The 24,871-nt window shown below is 41.0% G+C and overlaps 1 protein-coding gene across 2 annotated transcripts; it reads left to right on the forward strand.

Annotated features, from left to right (window-relative positions):
* Positions 1-21,470: 21,470 nt before the first annotated feature.
* Positions 21,471-24,622, forward strand: LOC138753501 (ADP-ribosylation factor 6). 2 transcript variants are annotated; one of them, XM_069916587.1, is made up of 2 exons: positions 21,471-21,630; positions 21,964-24,622. In XM_069916587.1, the coding sequence occupies exon 2, from the start codon at positions 21,967-21,969 to the stop codon at positions 22,495-22,497; it is 531 nt and encodes a 176-aa protein (XP_069772688.1). In that variant the 5' UTR covers positions 21,471-21,630; positions 21,964-21,966; the 3' UTR covers positions 22,498-24,622. The 2 variants fall into 2 exon arrangements, with proteins under 2 accessions (XP_069772688.1, XP_069772689.1); XM_069916588.1 differs by having other exon boundaries at positions 21,540-21,630; positions 21,719-24,622.
* The last annotated feature ends 249 nt before the right edge of the window (positions 24,623-24,871 follow it).

Consider the following 24,871-nt stretch of genomic DNA (forward strand, 5'->3'; position numbering starts at 1 on the left):
GGTATAAGTTTACCCAGGACACCTCCCACCCTCCAATTGTATGGGCTCAGTAGGTTAATTGGGTGCAATTGGGTGGCAAGGGTTTCATGGGGTAGAAGAGCCTTCTACTGTGTTGTATCGTTAGAATTTTTTTAAAAGTAATTGTCAGCCTCCTGCTACTTCCCAGGTGGGCATGACACCACCCCATTATACACATTGCTCACCAACAGAGCCATGTCTCCCTCAAGTTCAAATAATTCTCTCTCCCTTCAGGAAAACTTGGCAGTAAGCACTTAGGAGCAGGCATGAACAGGAGGAGTAAATGTCTTCTGTCTGGAGTATTTTAGTACTTCAAGGTACTGGAAGTATTTAAAGGTATCAGAGATTGTTGGCAGAGATCTTTCTCCAATCTGTAGGGATGGAGAATCAGGGGGATTGGGTGCAGCTGGGTTTCTGCCTTTTGCTGTTCATTTGTCTTTTTGGGTAAACCCTACATCACTGTTTCAAGAGCCTCCCTATCCATGTGATATATAAACTCTCACGGTTCCTCTCTTCCACCTATTGATCATTCTGTGGAATCATCTCAGCAAATTTATCCACCAAGCCCCTCTGCTCAGCAAAGAACACCGAGTTGGGGTCATTTGGTGATTTCTGACATCAGAAGGAACACAGCTTCAGATGATGAAAAGGCTAGCTGAGCCAGAGGGAAACCCAGAACTGTGGAAAAGGATGGAGGTGACTTCAGAGAAAAATCCCAGAAACGCCCAGCAGACTGTGGATGCATTGGATATTCCGCCAATGGACTGCTGCAATGCAGCCAAGACAATGAAAGAGTTCTCCTAATTCATTTGCAGCATTTGGTGCAAGGTATGACCTCTCTGCAGTGCAGTGAATTGGAGTCTACTCTCTGCATAATCTGTCCTCATGAGAATAGCAGCATCTATTCACCATCAGTCCTAGAGGCTCCAAAAAACTCAATACGGATATACTAGTCTTAGAAGAAATAGACTTAAGACACAGTACCAATGTTATTTGCAAGAGGATAGCACATTTTCTCAATGGTGCCATGGGCTGCATAGAACGTGCTGTTAGACACTAAATGCATATCTGATTACTGACTCATATGTGGTGGTGGAGTGGAAGGACTGGGAGTAATATTAAGAAAGACTCATCTTGGCAGTGTTAGGCTGCAGAGGTTCATGCAAATTGCTGGTTTATGAGTCATACAGAGATAACTGGTCTGCAGCTGCCTCCATTTCATCCAGCTCCTTTGCTACAAGACCTATTTGTTTACTTCCTAGTTGTGTGGCACTGTGCTTGATACTTGATATTGTAGATTTCTCCCACTAATTCATATCCATTCATTTAAACTGCACCACCGATGTCTTTGTGGAGATCTGATTCTCAAAGCCCATTTTGGACAGAATGTCCATTGTGTAATTCCCTTTCAAAGCCTTTTCCCGATCCAAGGCAACTATATTTTTTTTAATGTTCATGAACTTGGACAAAATCCTGAAACCCACATTCCACAGTGATATGGATCTCCAATTTTTAATGTTCTCCTTCTTCCCTTTCTGCCTGCAGATAAGGATGATGATGCCCTTCCTCATGCATTCTGGCAACCGAAAGCATACTGTTCTACACTTCCAGCAGGTTCAGGCACATCCAGTGTCACAGAGGTGAGTACAACACAGCCTCACTAAGCTGTCACTTCCAGGAAATGTATTTAAGTCAATCAAATGGATGAAGACTATCAGCTCCCCTAGGGTTAGTGTCTGGTCAAGCCCTACCACTTGCTGACATCTAAAAACTCTGTGATTGAAGACAAGAAGTTCTGGATGGCTGTTCTTTATGTAATCTTCCTGTCATTCAGACCAGCATAGAAGAATTTGCAGATTCTTAATATACTTGTCTTTGAAATGTAACTGAGCTAACCTCTTCCTAAAGACCATGGATTACAGAGCTCCATCTGTGAGCCTTTTGGAAAAAAAAGGGTGAGCACATATCATCCTGCTCCCAGGACCAGACACCGATTCAAAAGGTTCTGAGATAAAACGTGGCTTGCCAACTCTTCATCTCTCGAAGAATTTAGTTCTTCATGATATTAATCCTTTGCACACCAGATTATATTCTGCATCAGTTGATTCAAACTGACATATCTAATGGGACTGATTCTTGATTTCATAAAGTGTTCAAATTCAAGTTTCAGATTATTGTCACATGTATTGAAAATACATGTTTTGTGAGCAGATCAATAGACATCTCATACATGGAACAATAAGTAAGCTTGATCAGTGATTAGTCTTGTGAAAATGGGAAGTCCATGTGTACTGGAAAGAATAGGCTATATCATTCTAATCAATATCAGTGCCTTGTTACAAGCTAGTTTTTAGATGATGTAAGAACCTAATAGATTTAATATCAAGGTGAAGTTTGGAATAGATTCAGAGCTGATTCCTTGATTAGCAGGGAATGTACATAGCCATCTAGAAGTGGCAAAATTGGTTCTTCTAAAATTGGAGGCTGCAGGGAGAATTACAGAAGAAATTAAGAGATGGAGTGCTATCCTCTTGCATATAACATTGTCTTAAGTCTATTTCTTCTAAGACTAGTATATCTGCATTGAGTTTGTTGGAGCCTCTAGGACTGATGGTGAATAGATGCTGCTATTCTCATGAGGACAGATTATGCAGAGAGTAGACTCCAACTCACTGCACTGCAGAGTGGTCATACCTTGCACCAAATGCTGCAAATGAATTAGGAGAACTCTTTCATAATCTTGGCTGTGTTGCAGCAGTCCATTCAGTGACAAGACGGAATAGTGTGATCCAGAAGTTGACCAGAATAGTTGGTAGACTATTGATGGAATGAGACAAAAAGCACATTTCACAGTGAAGCAAGAGCTCGCAGGAGGAAATTAATCTTCCTTTGTAAACCCTCTCAGGCTGTACAATCTCCTTGTTTCTGCATAATTCAATGCCACTTTTGGTGTCTTGAAGCAATCAAGTGCTTGATACGAGGAACATAATGTCCCCCCGGCCTACTATCTCAATGATACAAGTTATGAAAAAAGAATCACAGAAAGAGTAAACTCAATGTTAAACAATATTTATTCTATATATTTGAAAGAGATATAAAAGGAATGAAAAGATAATTTGAAACAGAAGTTAAATTTGGTTTTGTTAATGCCTTATTTAGCATTCTTATAAAAGCAACATAAGTAAAAATGGCCCAATTCATGGTACATTAGAACATTACCATTAGTGAAAAGAGATTTTATCATTATTAAAAGAAAATAAAGATATTGTGAAATAGTGTTAATTACTTTTTGAAATTCTAAAGTCTGCAGTTAGGCACTGATGACACGATCAATATTCCTGAGTTGTGGACATAAAGAAGCATAATTCTTGTATGATATTATTGTTGTGATAACATCTGACTGAAAATAAAAAAATGTTGAATGCCATACTAAGAAACAGACAAGATAGAATTTTCCATGATGTGGGTTTCAAACTTCGTAGTTGTATTCACCTGAGAATTTAAGCATTAGAAATCGGTATGTTACATTATTTTACTTTATTTTATCAGGTCAAATAAAAGTGAAGTATCATTATCTAGTTGTGAAACACGTCCATCTGGATTGCTTGCAATGGTTCCTTTGTTTATGGTGCTACATTATAAAACCTTGCAATGTGTGTGTTGATAGTTTATCCCATTGCTGTGGCATCAAAGCCAGGCTAAACCAGTCTTGACCATAGAATAGAAAAATCCCTGAATGTTCCAATAATATTACAGCCATTCTGACTAGTTTTCTTCTTCTCTAAGCCAAGAATGTTGAGCTGGTTGTGGTGGTTTACTTAACTGAAATTCTCTGTCAATATAGTGTGGGGATTGAACCTGTACTGCACAACATGAAGCATAAATCAATAAAAGTTATTTATTCCAAAATAGTTGTGGCTATCTTTGTGAATAGCATGATCCCCTATCATAAAACACTACAGCATAGTACAGGCCCTTCACATCTTGATGTGGTGCTGACCCATATATTCCTTTAAAAGAAGTACTAAACCCACCCTACCCCGTAAACCTTTATTTTTCTTTCATCCATGTGCCTCGCTAAGAGTCTCTTAAATGCCCCCAGTGTTTCAGCCTCCAGCAGCATCCCTGGCAAGACATTCCAGACACCCACAACTCTCTGCATATAAAACTTACCTCTGATGTCTCCCCTAAACTTCCCTCCCTTCACTTTGTACAGATGTCCTCTGGTGTTTGCTATTCCTGTCCTGGGAAACATCTGCTGGCTGTCCACCCTATCTTTTAACCATATAACCATATAACCACTTACAGCACAGAACAGGCCAGTTCGGCCCTACTAGTCCATGCTGTAACAAATTCCCACCCTCCTAGTCCCTCTGACCAGCACCCGGTCCATACCCCTCCAGTCCTCTCCTCTCCATGTAACTATCCAGTCTATCCTCAAATGTAACCAATGATCCCGCCTCAACCACGTCTGCCGGAAGCTCATTCCACATCCCTACCATCCTTTGCGTAAAGAAATTTCTCCTCATGTTCCCCTTATAATTTTCCCCCTTCAATCTTAAACCATGCCCTCTAGTTTGAATCTCCCCCACTCTTAATTGAAAAAGCCTATCCACATTTACTCTGTCTGTCCCTTTTAAAATCTTAAACACCTCTATCAAGTCCCCCCTCAATCTTTTATGCTCCAGAGAAAAAAGCCCTAGTCTGCACAACCTTTCCCTGTAACTCAAACCTTGAAATCCTGTCAACATTCTCGTGAACCTTCTCTGCACTCTCTCTAATTTGTTTATATCTTTCCTATAATTTGGTGACCAAAACTGTACACAGTACTCCAAATTTGGCCTCACCAATGCCTTGTACAATTTCATCATAACCTCCCTACTCTTGAATTCAATACTCCGATTTATGAAGGCCAACATTCCAAATGCCTTCTTCACCACACCATCTACCTGAGTATCAGCCTTGAGGGTATTATTTACCATCACTCCTAAATCCCTTTGTTGCTCTGCACATCTCAATAGCCTAGCATTTAATGCATATGACCTATTTAGATTTGCCTTTCCAAAATGTAACACCTCACACTTATCTGTATTAAATTCCATCAGCCATTTCTCAGCCCACACCTCCAGCCTTCCTAAATCACCTTTTAATCTACGGTAATCTTCCTCACTGTCCACAACACCACCAATCTTTGTATCATCCGCAAACTTGCTTATCCAATTCTCCACCCCTACTTCCAGATCGTTAATATATATAACAAACAATAGTGGACCCAGGACCGATCCCTGAGGAACTCCACTAGTCACCGGCCTCCAAATGGACAAACAATTTTCTACCACTACTCTCTGACACCTCCCATCCAACCATTGCTGAATCCATTTCACTACCTCCTTATTTATACCTAATGCCTCCACCTTTTTTCCTAACCTCCTGTGGGGAACTTTGTCAAAAGCTTTACTAAAGTCTAAAGAGACAACATCCACAGCTTTCCCTTCATCAACCTTTTTTGTAACCCCCTCGAAAAACTCAATCAGGTTTGTCAAGCATGATCTACCCCTGACAAAACCATGCTGATTACTCCCTAGCAATCCTTGTACCTCCAAATATTTGTAAATACCATCCCTCAGAACACTTTCCATCAACTTGCCCACCACAGACGTCAGACTCACGGGCCTATAATTCCCAGGTTTACATTTGGACTCTTTCTTAAACAGCGGAACCACATGCGCCACCCTCCAATCCTTTGGCACTACCCCCATGACCAGTGACATCCTAAATATCTCTGTTAATGGCACCACTCTCTGTCCAAAAGCCTCCCTGAGTGTCCTTGGGAATATTTTGTCTGGTCCTGGAGATTTATCCACCTTTATCTTTTTCAACACAGCCATCACTACCTCCTCGGTTATCCTTATATGCTTCATGACCTCCCCACTATTTTTCTTTACTTCAACTGGTTCAATATTTTTTTCCCTAGTGAATACTGAGGCAAAGAAATCATTCAAAATTTCCCCCATTTCCTCTGTCTTCTCACTCAGCCTACCCTCGCTATCTACAAGGGGTCCAATTTTATCCCTCACTAATCTTTTGCTTTTAATGTACCTATAGAAACCCTTTGGATTTATTTTTACTCTGTCTGCCAAAGCCTCTTCGTGCCTTTTTTTGGCCTTTCTAATTTCTTTCTTAAGATTCCTTCTACACTCCTTGTAGTCCTCCTTCAAACTCTCAGTTCCCTGCTCTTTATTCCTCTTGTACACCTCCCTTTTTCTCCTAACCAAATTTTCAATATTCCTCGAAAACCAAGCCTCCCTATGACTTCCAGCCTTTCCTTTGATCCTCACTGGGACATATCTACTCTGTACCCTCAAAATTTCTTTTTTGAATATCCTCCATTTTTGATTTATATCCTTACCTGAAAATATCCTGTGCCACTCAATACTCCCCAAATCCCTTCTTATTCCTTCAAAATTTGCTCTTCTCCAATCCAGAACCTCAACTTTAGGCCCCTCCTTGCTCTTCCCTAAAACTACCTGAAAACTAACAGAGTTATGATCACTAGACCCAATTTGTTCTCCAACATTAATGTCCGATACCTGACCTAGCTCATTCCCTAACAGGAGATCTAGTATTACACCGTCCTGAGTCGGTTCTTCTACTAATTGATTTAGAAAACAATCTTGAACTTATTTAACGAACTCTAGCCCATCCAGTCCTCTAACTGTATGGGTATCCCAATCAATGTGAGGGAAGTTAAAATCTCCCATGATCACTACCTTATAATTCTCACACATATACATTATCTCCCTACAAATTTGTTCCTCTAATTTTCTTGGCTCATTTGGTGTTCTGTAATACACCCCTATTAGCATCCTCATGCCTCCTTCACCCCTCAATTCCACCCAAACAGCCTCACTGGACGATCCCTTAACAGAAAAATTCTTTAATGAACTAAAGAGAATAATAAGGAAATTCTTGTGGAAAGGGGGAAACCAAGGGTAGCATTAGACAAATTAAAAAATAAATCACCAAACTTAAAAAATTATTATAGAGCCGCAAAATTAAGGTATTTATCAGATTTTTACCAGACTAAGATAGAACTAGATAAAATAGGGGAGAAGGTACCAGAACATATACTTTATAAGTGGGATGAAAAGCTGGTGCAATATAAAAGCTCACCAGAATTGGCTTAATATATGGAAGAAGATTCACTAAGAAAGGAAAAAAATGAATTACCAAATACCAAAATTGTTATTGACACAAAACCCACTAATCCCTTTTACAATAGATAACCTTTCCTTTAGAGAATGGGAGAGAAAAGGAATCAAAAGAATAGAAAATTGTTTTTTGGGAAATAATTTATTAACAATTGAAGTACAAATATGGAATAACTCATGGTACAATGTTTGCATATCATCAACTGAAATCTTATTTAAAGGATAAATTGGGAAACAGATTGAGATTACCAGAAGGAAGCAGCTTTGAATATGTGATTACAAACACAAGGATAATTAAAAGATTTATAACAAACATGTACATTAAGCTGGAAGATACAGAAAATGATGAAATAAGCTATAAACAAAAGTGGGAAAAGGATTTTAAACATAAAGATAAAAAATGAAGCATGGGAAAAGTTATGTTCTGGAACTATGAAGAATACAATAAACACAAGGTTACGCATGATACACTATAATTGGTTATACAGGTTATATATCATGCCTCAAAAGTTAAATGAATGGGATCCAACATTATCAGATAGATCTTTTCGCTGTAAGAAGGTAATGGAAACAACAATACATGCAATTTGGGCATGTGAGAAAGTGAAAATGTTTTGGGAAGATCTAAATCAGATATTAAATAAAATCACAAAAAATAACATACCAAAAAATCCAGAGATCTTTCTTCTAAGTAACATAAAAAGTAAGGAATTAGGCCTCAAATTGGATAAAGCACAAAAAAGATTTATATGATAGCCTTAGCAGTAGCAAAAAAATGTATAATGTCAAGTTGGAAAATGGAAGAGAGCCTGAGAATACAGCAATGGTACATGGAAATGAATAAATGTATTCCATTGGAAAAAATAACATAATTAAAAAAATAAAGTCACATTATTTGAACAAATTTGGGAAGCATATATGGAACATAACAGAGAGGGCTTGCCTTGGACCCCCACCCCCTCAAATGATAAGACGACAAAACGACTTGATCCAGTGTGTAAAAGTAGATGATATATTTTTCTTGTTTATTTTTCATTGTGTGAAGACATTGTTTTATGGTTTTATTGTATTGTATATGTTGAATTTTTATTGGTTTTGGAGGGGGGTGGGAAGGGGAAGGGGGGGTAGGGGGGAAAAAAGGGAGAAAATGCCACTGTGTATATTTAATGAGAAATGTTTGTATATATTTTGGTTGAAATGGTTCACAGTGTGAAAAATAAAAAATTATTTTAAAAAAATCAAGGACCACCAGTGGCACCTTTACAACCCATCCCTGCTTTCGGGGAGCCCTTCTCAAAAGTGATAGTGGATTGTGTTGGCCCATTGCCAAAAACCAAAGCAGGAAATGAATATTTGTTAACATTCATGTGCACAGCTTCAAGGTTCTAGAGGCTATTCCCCTGAGAAACAATAAAGCAAAGACGATTGTGAAGGCTATGCTAAAATTTTTCACATGGTTTGGCCTACCAAGGGTAATTCAATCAGACCAAGGGAGTAATTTTATGTCTGGAATATTTCAACAGGTGGTGTTTGAATTGGGAGCCCATCAAATTGTGTCGTCTGCCTATCATCCTGAAAGTCAAGGGGCCTTTGAAAGATTCCATTTAACTGTGAAAAATATGATGAGGGCTTATTGCATGGAAAATAATAAGGATTGGGATGAAGGAATCCATTTGTTATTATTTCCTGTTAGAGAGGCAACTCAAGAGTCTCTTGGCTTTAGTCCATTTGAGTTGGTGTTTGGTCATGAAGTCAGGGGTCCATCACTATTGTTGAAGGAACAGTGGATACATGATGATAATACAATCAAATCTGTTGGATTATGTTTTCAAATTTAATAACAGATTACATCAGGTTTGCGAGATGGCAAGGAAAAATTTTAAAACTGCTCCAGGAAAAATGAAAATTCGGCATGATCAAAGAGCAAAAATTAGGGTCATTAAACCTGGTGACAAAGTATTGGTTTTGTTTCCAATGCAGTCAAACCCTTTTAGAGCTCAGTTTTCAGGACCATATAAGGTGAAATCAAAAATTAACCAGGTCACCTATGTAATTGAGATGCCTGATCGTCGAAGAGAGACACAGGTCTGTCACGTGAACATGCTTAAGCCTTACTTTGAGAAAATGACTGAGGAGGAGACATAGAGGAAAGTAAGGAGGAGATAAGTTTTGTGGAAGGTCAAGGAGCACAGAAAGTGATAAGCCCCAGGCTGAAAAATTCCATAGTTTTGCAAAACTTAAAAACCAATTTAATGTATTTGCCTCTCAAAATCTTGTACCTCTATCGTCTCTTCTCATCCTTCAATGCTCCAAAGAGAAAAGTCCCAGTTCTACTAATCTTGCCTCATAAGACATGTTTTCCAATCCAGGCAACATCCTGGTAAATCATCTCTGCACCCTCTCCATAGCTGCCACATCGTTCTTATAATGAGGTGACCAGAAATGAACACAATACTCTAAGTGTGATTTTACCAAAGATTTGTAGAATTGTAACATTACCTCGCTCTAATCCTGAATTCAATCCCCCATTAATAAATTCCAGTATCCCATAGGCCTTCTTAACTATCCTATCAACCTTGAGGGATGTATAGATTTGAACCCCAAGATCCCTCTGTTCATCCACACTCTTAAGTAACCGACCATTAACCTTGTACTCAGCCTTCTGGTTTGTCCTTCCAAAATGCATCACCTCACACTTATCTGGATTGAACTCCATCTGTCACTTTTCTTCCCAACTCTGCATCCTGTCTATATCCTCTTGTAACCTTTGACAAGCTTCAACTCCATTCACAACTCCTCCAACCTTCGTGTCATCTGCAAACTTACTGACCCATCCTTCTGACTCTTAACCAGGTCAGAGCGAGGTCCTAGAACAGATCCCTGCGGCACTCCACTAGTTATCGAACTCCAGGCAGAATACTTTCCTTCCACTACTACTGTCTGTTTTCTTCCTGAAAGCCAATTTTTTATCCACATAGCTAAGGTTCCACTGATCCCGTGGCTCATGACTCTCTGGGTGAGTCTCTAGTGGGAGACCTTGTCAAATGCCTTGCTCAAATCCATGTAGACCACATCTACTGCCCTACCCTCATCAATTTCTTTTGTTATTTCCTCAAGAAACTCAATTAGGCTTGTGAGGCATGACCTTCCCTTCACAAAGCCATACTGACTATCCTTGAGTAGACTGTACTACTCCAAATGCTCATAGATCCTATCCTTAATAGGATCCAATAGTTTGCACACCACTGACATAAGTCTCACTGGGGTATAATTCCCAGGATTCACACTATTACCTTTTTCAAACAAGGGGACTACATTTGCCATTCTCCAATCCTCTGGCACCAACCCCTTCCCCCCACCGCATGCAAAGGAGAATGCCTTGGGATTCTCCTTAATCCTAAGTACCAGGCATTCTCATGCCCTGTTCGAGCTCTCCTGATTTCTTTCTTCACTCCTACCTGGCTACATATATTTCTCATGAGCCCTTCCTATATCTAACATATGCTTCTTTCTTCCTCTTGACTAGTTATCTCACCTGTTTTGTCAGCCATGGTTCCTTTTTCCTACCAACTTTTCCTTGTCCCAGTGGGTCAAACCTATCCTGAACCCAGCACAAGTGGTCCCTAAACTTCCTCCACATTATTTCCATGTTTTCACCCTTAAATATCTGTTTCCAATTAACTCTCACTAGTTTCTGCATCATAACTTTATAATGACCCCTTCCCCAGTTTTTATCATTTTCCATAGCTATGTTGAAACTAAGGGAATTATGGTCATTCTCACAAAAATGCTCCTCCACTAAGAGGTAAAGATCAAGATTCAATTTATTGTCATTGATGACAATTGCCTTTTGCCTACTGTAAGGCAGATAGATTCACCATTGGCAGAAATTGTCTGAAGCGCCTTCTACAGTCAGAAAAAGAGAAGCAAAAGAGAGTCCCCTCAGAGTAACCGAGAGTCTGTAGATTCACCTCCAGCACTTCTGCAGCCACAGAGAGTCCAGTCCAAACTATATGCAACCCAAGTTCAAGATCTGAACCTCTGACATGGTCAGGAACCCTTCAGCGTTCCCTCGCATCTGGGTTCTGATACTCGGTACCTCTTCAGCCAGTTTCAAGGCAATCTCCAGCAGTCCACAGCCCGGCGCAAGTCTCCCGACAGCAGTCTCCAGTAGCCCACAGCCTCTGTGGGTTCCTCGCCTTGAGTCGCCAGCGATCTACCATATGCATGGGTCTTTCAGCCGCAGAACCCCTCACTAACCCACCACCGTGATCACTGTCCTGTGGGTCGTCTCCTCTGCTTTTCCTTCTCAGGTGAGGGATAGTCTGCATCAGTCCTCTGCTCCCCTGGAGTCTGCACCCCTCATGGCTGTTGCCAATCATAGGTGCCACCATCTCCTGGTTGCGGGATTTTATTTTTGTCTGCCACCCGACCAAGTTCATTACCCAGAACTAGATCCAGTATGGCAACTCCTCTCATCAGCTGGTCCACATACTGTGTCAGGAAACCTTCCTGAATACACCTGACAAACTCAGCCCCATCCATCCCTCTTGCAATCAGTAGGTGCCAGTCAATATTAGGGAAGTTGAAGTCACCCATAACTACAACCCTGTATTTCCAACACCATTCCAAAATCTGCCTGATTATCTGCTCCTCGGTGTCCCGAGGGATATTTGGGGTCCTATAGACAACTCCCAGCACAGTGATATATCCCTTCCTATTTCTGACTTCCACCCACACTGACTCAGTGGAGACTCCCTCAGTAGCGTCATCCCTTTCTATAACCCTAACCCTAACCCTAATGCTATTTCCCTACCTCTTTTACCTCCCATCCTATTAAAACACCTAAACCTGATACCTGCATCAGCTAAACCTCCCCTTCCTCCAGCCAAGTTTCAGTAATGGCCAAAACATCATAGTTCCACAGACTTACCCATGTTCTAAGTTCATCCCCTTTATTCATAATACTCCTAGTGTTGAAATAAACACATTTCAACCCCTCTAACTGGCTACATTTATGTTTTGTCCCCTTCCTATTCTTCCTCAACCACTCATAACACAGAGCATGATGCTTTTGTCCTTCTACCCTAGTGTCTGCACTCACATTCTGATTCCAACCCCCTGTCAAACTTAATTGAACCCTCCCCAACAACTCTAGTAAACCTGCCCTCCAAGATGTTGGTCCCCCTCCAGTTCAGGTGTAGCCCGTCCTTTTTGTACATGTCAGACCTTCCCCAGAAGAGATCCCAATGATCCAAAAATCTGAACCCCTGCACCAACACTTAAGCCATGCATTCATCTGCCATAACTTTCTGTTCCTACCCTCTCTGGTGTGTAGCAATCCTGAGGTTACCACCTTTGAAGTTCTGCTTTTTAACTTCTTCCCTAACTCCTTGTATTCCCTCTTCAGGATCTCATCCCTACTCCTACCTATGTCATGAGTCCCCACGAGGACCATGACATCTGGCTGCTCACCCTCCCCCTACAGAATGCTATGAACTCGATCAGAGACATCCCTGACCTTGGCACCTAGGAGGCAACATACCATCCGGGAGCCTTGATCTCGTTCACCAAACCTCCTATCTGCTCTTCTAACCAGTGAGTCCCCAATTTCCATAGCTCTCCTCTTATCCTCCCTTCCATTCTAAGCTGAGGGCCCAGCCTCTGTGCCAGAGATGTGACCACCATGACTGGTTCCTGGTAGATCGTTCCCCCCCAACAGTATCCAAAACAATATTCTTGTTGTTGAGAGATATGGCCACAGGGATGCTCTGCACTGTCTACCTCCTCCCTTTCCTTCTCCTAACATCCACCCAGTCTCCTGACTTTTAGGGGTGACTATCTCCCTGAAGCTCCTCTCTATTACTGCCTATGCCTCCTGAATGATCTGGAGTTCATTTAGCTCCAGCTCCAGTTCTTTAACACGGTCTCCCAGGAGCTGCAGCTGGAGGCACCTCTTGCAGGTATGGTCATCGGAGATAATTGTGATCTGCCAGATTTCCCACATCCTGCAGTTGGAACATTCGGCTGCCCTACATGCTGACTAAATTATCTCTTCCTAATTAAATTCAGAGGTCTTACCTCATTGGAATCAAGCTTGTCTTCAGCTCGCCGGAATCTTGTGAGCCAAAGCCTCCAAGTCCCACTCCTACTCTGGGCCAAACACACACTGGCCACTCTGCTTGATCTACCCCTCTTTTTATTTGTTACTTCCTCTCATCTTAATTACTCCTCCCACCAATCACTGTTCTATTTAACCTTTAACATGCTTTTTAAAGGCACTCACCACCAGCTGGCTCCCGACATACCCAGCTCTCTACTGTCGCAAGCTCCTCGTAACAGTCCCAAGATGTCTGTGTCCTGGCTCCCACTCCATTCTTTTTTAAAAGTATCACCTCCAGCTGTTTCCTGACAGTCCTGGGTCTCTAGAGTCCCATGCTCCTCGTAACGGTACTGAGATATCTATATTCCTTTATCTAAGTCTAATTCTTTATTGCTTATTGTACTCACCCAGATTCCATTTAAATACAGTCTTCATTCTAACCATCTCTGTGTAAAAATTTTCTCTGGAATTTTGAACAGGATTTATTTTAGTAATATTTAAGCATGTCCTCAATAGTTCAATACCTGTTTTGCATTTGTACCAAATATGAGCAACAGCTATGCTCTGGACTTGCTCACCACTCATTTTGCTCAACTCACGTGTGTCCCTGAAGTAACTTCAGAAAATACAGCCTACTGCAGGCTATTCTGATAATAAAAATGGTTAGAAAATTAAGCCACAAAGTTCATTTGAAATGAATTTACTTTTATCTCCATCCTGTCAAAATTTGGTTGGCAGCATTGATCTTCAGAATATTCTAAATACGACAAAACATTAGTGCTTTCCTAAGCTTTCTGTACTTCCATGATATATAGGAATGTTGGTCCCACAAAAGTAATTAAAGAAAATCCAGGTCATTTAAAAATAGCTGAAGTGCACAGACTGAGTACTTTTCCTGGCAAAACATATGTCCAATGATGCACGCATATCACATCTGTGATATCAGAACAACTTGTATATATTTCCTTCCCTAACATCTTTTAGGGAAGGAAACTAGCTGTCATCTGGTCTACCTTATGCTTGACTCTAGACCCACTCCACCGAGTTGTCTCTTAACTCCATTGTGAAATGGTTTCATAAAGGCACTCAGTTGTATCAAATCACTACAAAAAATAAGAAAATATGGTGCAGTCACTCAGCTGTGATCTGAGCATAGAAACTTGGCACAATGAAGGTTCACCCAGCCAAGACTAATCCTGCCAAAATTGTCTTCAGTGCAATACACAAGATTGTTGTAAAAGAAACAACCTTGTATAGTGATTCTGAAGGAAGCATGCCTTCAGTCAGAGTAAAATGTGAAAGTCTGCAGATGCCATAATTGAAGTAAAAAATGATGGAGAATCTCAGCAGGCCAAACACCGTATTTTATATAGCAAAGATTAAGATGCATGACCATACATAATCAGGCCCGAAACATTGCTTATCTGTCTTTATCTTTTCTATATAAAGTATGCTGTTTGAGCTTCTGAGTTTTTCCAGCATTGTGTTTTTACTTTTATCGCCTTCAGTCAGATCAGGTTTGTCCTATCCCACTGCCATGATTGAACTGTCAGAGTTGGGTGTCACCTGGAACCCCATTAATTCAGGCACACTGAGCCTCTTAGTTTCAATACAAACTCTGAGGGAAACAGTATTGATTACAACCTACTACTGTGGCTGAAACAATGAATTACTTCTCTATGTTGATAAAATTCAAAGGTACATAGAATGTAACATCCTTTGCCCAGTTTCTCTGTCTCCATTCTCCAAGAATTACAGCTGTACTCATGGTCCATTTCACCAGCCATTGTATTCAATTGATAATCCTCTACCATTTCTGTGATCTTTGGATAATCCCCCGCCCCAGCATATATCCACCTTGAAAAATCAAGTCAGAAAAAAAATGGAAACTGCTTGAAATACTTAGTTGGGGAGATGACATCTGAGAAAACAGAAACAGAATTAATGCTTCAGGTGGAGGCCATTTCATCAGAACTGGGAAGGAGAGAAAACGAGTTTGTGTTAAGTACCAAGGTGCTGGGAGAATGAGGAGGGATGTGCAGGACAAAGGGAATATCTCTGATAGGCTGAGACTAGTGGTGCACTGGGTTGTGCTAAGCAAAGGTATCTGGTTGATCAATTAATAGGGGCAGTTAGGAAGGGAGAATGTGTCCCTTTGTTCATACAAGATTTGTAATGAAGCAGTTAGAAAGTGAGAATATAGCCACAGTTGTAAAAGGTGTGGACTGGAAAATTTATTTCCTATGGTGGGGGAGTTAGGAACCAGAGGAATCTTCCTTTAGAATAAAGGTGGAGAGCAATTTCTTTACCCAGAGAATCTATAGGCCTTTTCACACTGTGCTGAATCTAGGCGACCCTCGTAGGACCTGGGTAAAGTTCTTGGGAAGGCTGCACTCCCAGGCCTTTCACACTGCAGCCTTACTTAACTGGTAAATCGGCAACTGGGCAGTTGTAATGGCAAATGGGATGCAGGCCCTGCAACTCCGTGCCACCATTCCAAAGCAGGCAATGGTTATCAATGTTGCAAACATTGGAGGAACAAGACCACATATTCGTAGAGTATACAAGGTTGTGCGTGCTGATGTTACAAAGTTTACCTGGTAAGCCATTTGTGCTTTCACACCGCCAGAAGGGGATTGGTGGGTGAACTCAGCCAGGCTCTGAGATACCCCCCACCCAGGTCTCGGAGCCTTGTTGATTTTGACTGGCCCTCTCTGGTTTGACCTTTTTACATCCCACAAATCCCAGGTAGGTAACAAGGTAATTGCCCGGTTAACCCACTTGTACATGGCGGTGTGAAATGTTGCTGTGAGATGGCTATGGAGGGCAAGCTATTGGACATATTTAAGACAAAGGTAGATAGGTTCTTGATTAGGAAGGGAATCAATGGGGAAAAGAGAGGATAATGGGGTTGTAAAAGGTTAGTAAATCAGTCAAGATGGGATGGTGGGGCAGATTCAATGGACCAAATGGCTTGATTCTGCTCCTGTGTTCTATGGCCTTGAATATTATGGTTGATGGAGCCTTCAAATGTGTCAGTTTCATTTCTCAAGTTACCATCTCTCCATTTATCCTCACCAAAATCCCAATTGCTTCAATTGATTCAACAAATCCTTCTGTCATTATTTTTAAGACATACAGCATGATAATAAGCCCTTTCGGCCCATGAGCCTGTTCTGCCCAATTACACCCAATTAAGTTACATCTAACCCCTGGAAGGTTTTGAAGGGTAGAAGGAAACCACACAGACTTAGGGAGAACATACAAACTCCTTACAGACAGCATGGGATTGGAACCTAGGACCCAGTTGTTGGTACTGTATCAGCGTTGCACTGACTGCTAGGCTAACCATGCCATCTACGGTGTTTGTCACTATCAAGGAAAGACTGACAGCAGAATGATAAACAGTCATAAAGCTGAAACAGTAACTGTTCCACTTTCCATACCTGCCTAACCTGGACACTTTCAACATTCATATCATTCATGTTTTTATATACCGCATAAAGTGGCCTCAACAAAGGACTGGTGGAAGTGTAAAATGTTGAAATATAGTCTGTCATGTAGGAAATTTGTTTCTACATAGCAAACTCCTGTGATGTGAAATGTGACAAGGAAAAATAGCAAATCTGATTTTATAGTGTTGTGGGACCTTTTACATTCAATGCTGAGCGCAAAAAGACTTGGCCTAACTTTACAGTAAAGTCTAACTACACAGAGAGTGAAAGGCTTGGCCTAACTTTACAGAGTTAGGTCTATATTGATGTAAGGCTACGAGTCACAGACCATCACAAATGCAATGGAAAAAAGAATCAATGCAGCAGAGATGTGGTTTCTCAGAGGAATGTTGTGCATATCATATACAGATAGGATAGAAAACGAAGATCTACAAAGAACTAAAACTAAAACTAAAAAAAAATCAGAAAACAGCAATCAAAATTCTTTGCACACATCATGCGAAGATGATGAACATTAGAACATTTAGTTACAAATGGAAAGCTGGAAGGAAAAAGAAGCAGAGGCAGCGGAGAATGAAAATGAGAGATGGATTAACATCATGGTTAGAAACAGGAAAGACAACAACTACAATTCGGAGAGTCAGAGACCATGATGGCCCATGCTGAACGGCAAGGCACCTGAACGAATGAACATTTGTGAGAATTGGGATTGTTTTCTCTGGAGCATCGGAGGCTGAAGGGTTGACATGATGGAAGTTTATAAAATCCTGTGAGGCATAGATAAGAACGTAATAAACAGGAGCAGGAGTTGGCCATCTGACCCATCGAGTCTGCTCCGTCATTCAATAAGATCATGGCTGATCTGATCATTGACTCAACTTCACCTACCTGCCTTTTCCTCATATCCCTTAAGTCCTTTTTTATGTAAAAATCTAACTAACTGAACCTTAAATATGTTTAATGAAGTAGCCACAAACGTTTCCCTGGGTAGAGAATTCCACAGATTCACTACTCTCTGGGAAAAACAGTTTTTCTTTATTTCCATCTTAAATCTACTCACCTGAATCTTGAGGCTGTGTCCCTTAGTTCTGGTTTCACCTACCAGTGAAATCAATTTTCCTGCCTCTATCTTATCTATCCCTTTCATAATTTTATGTTATAATTTCATAATTATGTGATCTCTTTTATGTTATAATTTGATAATTATATGATCTCTTCTCATTCTTCTGAATTTAAGTGAGTATAATTCCAGGCGATTTAGTCTCTCCTCGTAGATCAACCTCCTCATCTCTGGGATCAACCTAATGAACTTCCTCTGGCCTGTCTCCAAGGCCAGTATATCCTTCCTCAAGAATGGAGACCAGAACTGTGCACAGTACTCCAGGTGTGGCCTCACCAGTACCTTGTACAGTTGCAGCATGACCTCCCTGCTCTTGAATTCAATTCCTCTAGCGATGAAGGTCAACATTCCATTTGCCTTCTTAATAACCTGTTGTACCTGCTACCCAACTTTTTGCAATTCATGCACAAGCACTCCCAAGTCCTTCTGCATAACAGCCTGCTGCAGTTTTTCACCATTTAAATAATAATCTGCTCTTCTATTTTTCCTACCAAAGTGGATGACCTCACATTTACTAACATTGTACTCCATCTGCCAGTCCTTTGCCCACTGACCTAACTTAACTATATCCTTCTACTGTCTCTCCACATCCTCTGTACAATTTGCTTTTCCACCCAATTTAATATAATCCACAAACTTGGCCACACTACACTCTGTCACCTCTTCCAAATCATCAATGTAAATGATGAACAGCTGCGGGCCCAGCACCAACCCCCTGCAGCCCCCCATTTACCACCGTCTGCCAATCAGAAAAACACCCATTTATCCCAACTCTCTGCCTTCTGTCAATGAACAAATCCTCAATCCATGCCAATATACTACCCCCAACTCCATTCATCTGTATCTTATTGTTAAGTCTCTTGTGTGGCATCTTATCAAACTCCTTCTGTAAATCCAAATATACAACATCAACCTGTTCCCTTCTATCTACCACACCCATTATATCCTCATAGAAATCCAGCAAGTTTGTCAAACAAGACCTGCCCTTTCTGAATCCATGCTGCATCTGCCTGATGGAACCCCTTCATTCTTAATGTCTCACTATTTCATCCTTCATGACAGCCTCCAGCATTTTCCCGACTACAGACGTTAAGCTAACTGGCCAATAATTACCAGTCTTCTGCCTACATCTTTTTTTAAAAAGTGGCATGACATTTGCTGTCTTCCAATCTGCCGGGTCCTTCCCAGAATCCAGAGAATTTTGGTAAATGACTACCAACACATTGACTATAACTCCCACCATTTCTTTCAGTACCCTGGGATGCATCCCATCAGGACCAGGGGATTTGTCTGCCTTCAGTCCCATTAGTTTGCTCATCACTATCTCTTTTGTAACAATTATTTTATTGAGGCCCTCATCTTCTTTTGTATCCCTATCTCCACTTTTTGGCATGCTGGACATGTCTTCCACTGTGAAGACTGTCACAAAATATTTGTTCAAAGCTTCGGCCATTTCCTCATGACTCAATATCAGTCTCCTTTTCTCATCTTCCAAGGGTCCTATGTTGACTCTAGCCACCCTCTTCCATACAATATATTTATAAATTTTTTTGCTACAGGTACACGATCTTTTATTTGGACATCTAAAATGCAGAAAGCTCCAAAATCCAGCAAGTAGGGAGAGACGCGGTAGCATGAGTTGGGCAGGTGAGAGACCAGCAGGGATAAACGGATAAACCGGCAGTGCGAGTTGGGCGGGCAAGGGGGGGGGGGGGGGGGCGAAGAGAAAAATCCGAAATTCGGAACACACTGTCCCCCAAGGGTTCCGGATAAAGATTGTGTATCTGTATCTGTTTTTATATTTTGTGCAAATTTACTTTCATAATCCTTCTTCCCTTCCCTTATTTTTCATTTAGTTCTCCTTTATTGCCTTTTAAAGTTTTCCCAATCCTTCAGTTCCCTTGGCTACTTTGTACACAAGCTTTTAATTTTATACTTTTCCTTTATTTCCTTAGTTAACCAAAGCTGACTCTTCCCTCGCTTACTGCCCTTATTTTTAACGGGAATATATTTTTGTTGAGCACTGTGAAAAATCTCTTTGAAAGTCTTCCATTGTTCCTCAACTGTTCTGCCAACTAGCCTATGCTCCCAGTCCACACTGTCCAATTCCTCCCTCATCCTGTTCAAGCATAATACACTAGTTTTAGATCTAATTATTGCACCCTCCAGCTGTATGAGAAATTCAATCTTACTCTGACCACTTTTTCCAAGAGGGTTGCTATCTCCTAGATTGTTAATTTTACCTATCTCATTGCACAATACTAGATCTAAAATAGCATACTCCCTTCTCTCTCTCTTTGGCTTGGCTTTGCGGACGAAGATTTATGGAGTGGGTAAATGTCCACGTCAGCTGCAGGCTCGTTTGTGGCTGACAAGTCCGATGCGGGACAGGCAGACATGGTTGCAGCGGTTGCAAGGGAAAATTGGTTGGTTGGGGTTGGGTGTTGGGTTTTTCCTCCTTTGTCTTTTGTCAGTTATTGGTAGATAAACTATCTGAGTCTTTTCCCCAGGATGGAAATGTACAGAAAGCGAAAGGAAAAAAAAAATCAATAGAGATTTACAAGACATTTTTTTAAATATAAAGAGTGATAAATGCCTGGAAAGTGCTGCCAGAAAGGTGGTGGAAGCAAGCATGATAGAATTGTTAAGAAGCATTTAGACAGGCACATGGACAGAGTGGGAATGGAGTGGCAATGTGCAGGCACTTCGTTTAGATTGGTTTGATGTTTGGCGCAGATATCATGAGCTGAAGAGACTTTTCCTCTGCTGTTCTGTTCTAATAAACAGAACCTTTGTTATAATAGGGGTGAGCCCCCTTCGTATTTCATTTAAATACTATCTGTGGAATGGGGAGGGGAACTAAAATATAAACATTTCAAATTTAGAGGCATATAAGCCACAAAACTAAGCTGTATTTCTGCTTTTGTCACCTCTGCAATTTTATTGTGGCAACGTACCCACTGAGTTAGACCCTGGTGTGAGTTGAGCAAGGCTGGATGCGTTGCCCATGAGGTCATTTGTCACGGTCATGTGCTGAGAAACTGCTACTTCTAGTAAAATGAAAACCGGCCACACGACAAATGTTTGACCTCACGGTCTGTAAAAGGGTCAACGAAGCTCATGACCACGATCCACATGGTTAAAGTGAAGCATATCCAGATCTGCGGCACCTGTTTGAGTTGAGTATTTAACACAGACGCTCGGCCATTAAATGTGAACTTCTGGCTATTCAAATGATAACAACAGAGTTTGTTGACGGAAAGAAGATGACAAAACCATTGATACTTCTCGGTTTATCATTAAAGCTCAAAAGTGAGAGATTATTGCACGCACACCCTGTACAAATACTCCATGCGGAAACTATTCTGCAAGTCGACATCAGTTTTTCCAAACGCTCTGCACGTCATCCGCACTTGGGTCCAGCCCAGGCCCAGTCCCAGTCCCTCTCCATCACCGCGCGCCTCCTTTCACTGCCCCCCCGCCTTGTCAATCACACCCCGGGGACGCAGTTCGCTTGGTGACGTGTCAGAACATCGCGTGGCTCCATGCGAAGCCGCGGGTTCCGTCTCCACGCGTGCGCAGTCGGCACGGGAAGTGGCGGCTCGTTCCGCGCCTTTTCCGGTGCTGCCGAGGCCGGACAGAAGGCGAGCGGAGAGGAGTGGCGCCGAGAATAGAGCCGAGCGGAACCGGACGAGATCAGGCCGGTCGGGTCCTACTGCTCAGGTAATTTAAAAAAAACCACGCGGTTTGGAAAAACTCGAGAGGAGCGTGTGCATTAAGGGTAAACTTGTCTTCTTGTGACCCGTTGCAGAGAGGAAGGCCGAATCAATGAGTTTTGCTGGGAGTGCGATGCCGGTGCTGTGGTGACGGGGCGGGCGGGGTTCACACACTCACCGACAGCTGCTGCACCGAGTTCCACCTTCCAGAGCAGGCGGCAGCCGTCCTTCCAGCCAGCTGAGGCCTTCGCCCCCTTTTTCCTCCACTCCAGACGTCCGCCACCCTTGTCGGTCACGTCTCACCGCCTCTCGCTGCCATAATCTCTTATGTACTTTCTAGAAGATGGGAAAGGTACTGTCGAAGATATTTGGGAACAAGGAGATGCGTATATTGATGCTTGGACTTGACGCAGCCGGTAAGACCACGATCCTGTACAAACTAAAACTGGGCCAGTCAGTCACCACCATTCCCACCGTCGGCTTCAACGTGGAGACTGTGACTTATAAAAACGTGAAGTTCAATGTCTGGGACGTGGGCGGTCAAGATAAGATCCGACCTCTGTGGCGGCACTACTACACCGGGACTCAGGGATTAATATTTGTGGTAGATTGCGCCGACAGAGATCGGATAGACGAGGCCAGGCAGGAGCTCCTCCGTATCATCAACGACCGGGAGATGAAAGATGCGATCATCCTGATATTTGCAAATAAGCAAGATTTAGCCGATGCCATGAAGCCGCACGAAATTCAAGAGAAATTGGGTTTAACTCGAATCCGGGATAGAAATTGGTATGTGCAGCCGTCCTGTGCCACTTCTGGAGATGGACTATTTGAAGGCCTGACGTGGCTCACGTCCAATTACAAATCGAAATGAGGTGATCTAAACTGCTCAGAAGAATGATATACTGAGAAAAGTGATCTCCTACCCTTTTACTAATCACCTTTGTTTGCTTTTCTTTGACATTTGTTGGCTTGGCTTTAGTTCGGTGCATTTGAAACTTTCTGATCTCAAACACAATGTTAAACATTTTGAAAGATCTTTAAACCGTTTGCTATGATTTGATTAAGTTCCTCTTTCTGTAGTATGATTCGATTTGGGGTTTCCAACACTTGAAACTATTTAGACTTTTTTAATAACTTGTTGTAGAATGCTGATTTTACATTGATTGGAAAAATGTCAGGTCTATTTCAATTAGTAAACACGAAAGTTTATTTGAGCAAACCAGTCACTGCATAATGTTCTTTTTTTTTTAAAAAAAACTCTGTTCATAAGCAGTTTACAGGGTCCTGGAGGTTTCAAGTGAAATGTTCAATTTCTGGTTAGGATGTATCCTTAAACACCTAGTTTATTTGCATTTTTCTCACTGCTCAACTTCAGTTTGAGCTGTTTTAGAAGTACCATTAACTCCAATGTGTGACCAGAACCTCAAGTGATTTGACTTGAGGCCCCCTCATGGCTTAATATTCACACTTCTGGTGAATGGATGCATATGTTATGATTGCTGGCAAACTTAATGCATACACCCAGAATTAATTTTGGTTCTTTTTAGTGAAGGAGAACAAATTGAAGGGTGCATAATATGAATAGAATTATTTTCTTGATTCGAAAGGCAGATGATGATGTGAATAGAGCCCCTTTTCTCATTTTTCTTTTGCCATGTATATTTTTAAAGCATCTCTAAATTGGATTCTATTAGTATTTAGAGTGTCCTATAAATTAGTACAGTTCTTTTGGATTAATTTGGAGCAGCAGTGAATGGCTGGAGAATCAGCAATTTTTCAAATAAAAAGGAAGACTGAAATTTCTAATGACTCATTCAGGATTGATGTTTTTGCATGCCAATAGACATTCAATTATATCTAATCACTATTGATATTTGTGAAAATTATTTTTTTTCACTGAGGGTCAGCAAAGGCAGCCTTTTCAATATAATGTAAAGCAGCAATTATTTAATGTACAAGTATAATATGAGTGCTGTCATTTGCAACTTCCTGTGTCTGTGGCTTTCCACAGAATAGAAGAGGTTTTTGAAGAGCCACGGCCAGTTTTATAGCTGATGTGAAATAGTTGCATGTTGAATACAAATGTAAAGAAACTAAATCAGATTTTGAAGGTGAATTACTTCAGGAAAAAGTCCCGGGACATTCATTTCTGTTCCTGTAAAGTCATTAACCAGAATTACTAGATCATTGCTGGGTGTTGTTTCAATTTTGAGGTTCCAATTTTAGTATTCCAGCTGCTTTAGTCTATTAATACTCTGCTAATATAAAATGAATGAAAGGTGGCTTGAAAAGGAGACATACACTCATCGATTCTTGGGGGTGACTTTGGGTAATTTAGAGTAGTCATCTCCATTAAATAGCTGTTGAGCTTGTGGCAATTTAGTGCTTGTTGAAATTTCACATAGAAGAAGTTATTTTGCCAAACCTCTCCACACTAACCATTGGACATACGCACTCCATCGCCAAACACTTGGTCCATAGTTCTCTGTATGTGGGCAATTCATCTAAGCTCTTAAATGGCGTCAGCAACCCAGCCTCAAAGATTTTCTCAGACTGTGCCTTCCAGGTATTTTCCACTCTCTGGGTGAAATCCCTTAATATTTCCCCTGAATTTCTTTTCTCTTATCCTAAAATGATGTCTTCTTGTTTTATATACATCTGATGTGGGGGGAAGGGCATCAAATGTTATCTTATTGTTTCTTTTTTATAATGTGTGATTTTAACCAACAGGTATGTGGCAAGAGTTTTAATTTTACTTTGTTATTCAAATGACACATCAAACTGAACATCTCACAGAATAGCCTTAATTAGAAATCAATTTGCAATCTCATCTTGATGTGAAAATGAGCAAGCAAATAATCTGCTGCTTAAAAATCAAATATGCTATCCTTTTGTTGGAGGGAGGATTGATCAGAACAGATGGATGATTGTGGATTTGGATGAGTTCAATAATCTAATTCTGTTCAAAGAATTAAATTAGTCAATTTGAAATTTTATTTGAAGGAACTTTTCACTTTTTGCTTGTTTTACTCTGATAATGAATTTATCAAGGTGTGTTCATAGAGGGAATAAAATTGTTGATTGTCAAAGAAACAAAATTCTGCTGACCAGCATTTTTGTAATGAGGAGGACCTATTATTGGTGTGAATTTTGATTCTTCGTTTCAGATCTGCAGCATCTACATTTCTTATCAAATTATAATGTTATCGGGTGCATTTTAGAATTGGCTCTACTGCAATTATTTT

Source organism: Narcine bancroftii, chromosome 2, assembly GCF_036971445.1.
Source record: "Narcine bancroftii isolate sNarBan1 chromosome 2, sNarBan1.hap1, whole genome shotgun sequence".
NCBI classification, from domain to species: Eukaryota; Metazoa; Chordata; class Chondrichthyes; order Torpediniformes; family Narcinidae; genus Narcine; species Narcine bancroftii.

Bases quoted from the DNA above. Each gene is read 5' to 3' on its own strand.
- LOC138753501 (XM_069916587.1), top strand. From the start codon at position 21,967: ATGGGAAAGGTACTGTCGAAGATATTTGGGAACAAGGAGATGCGTATA.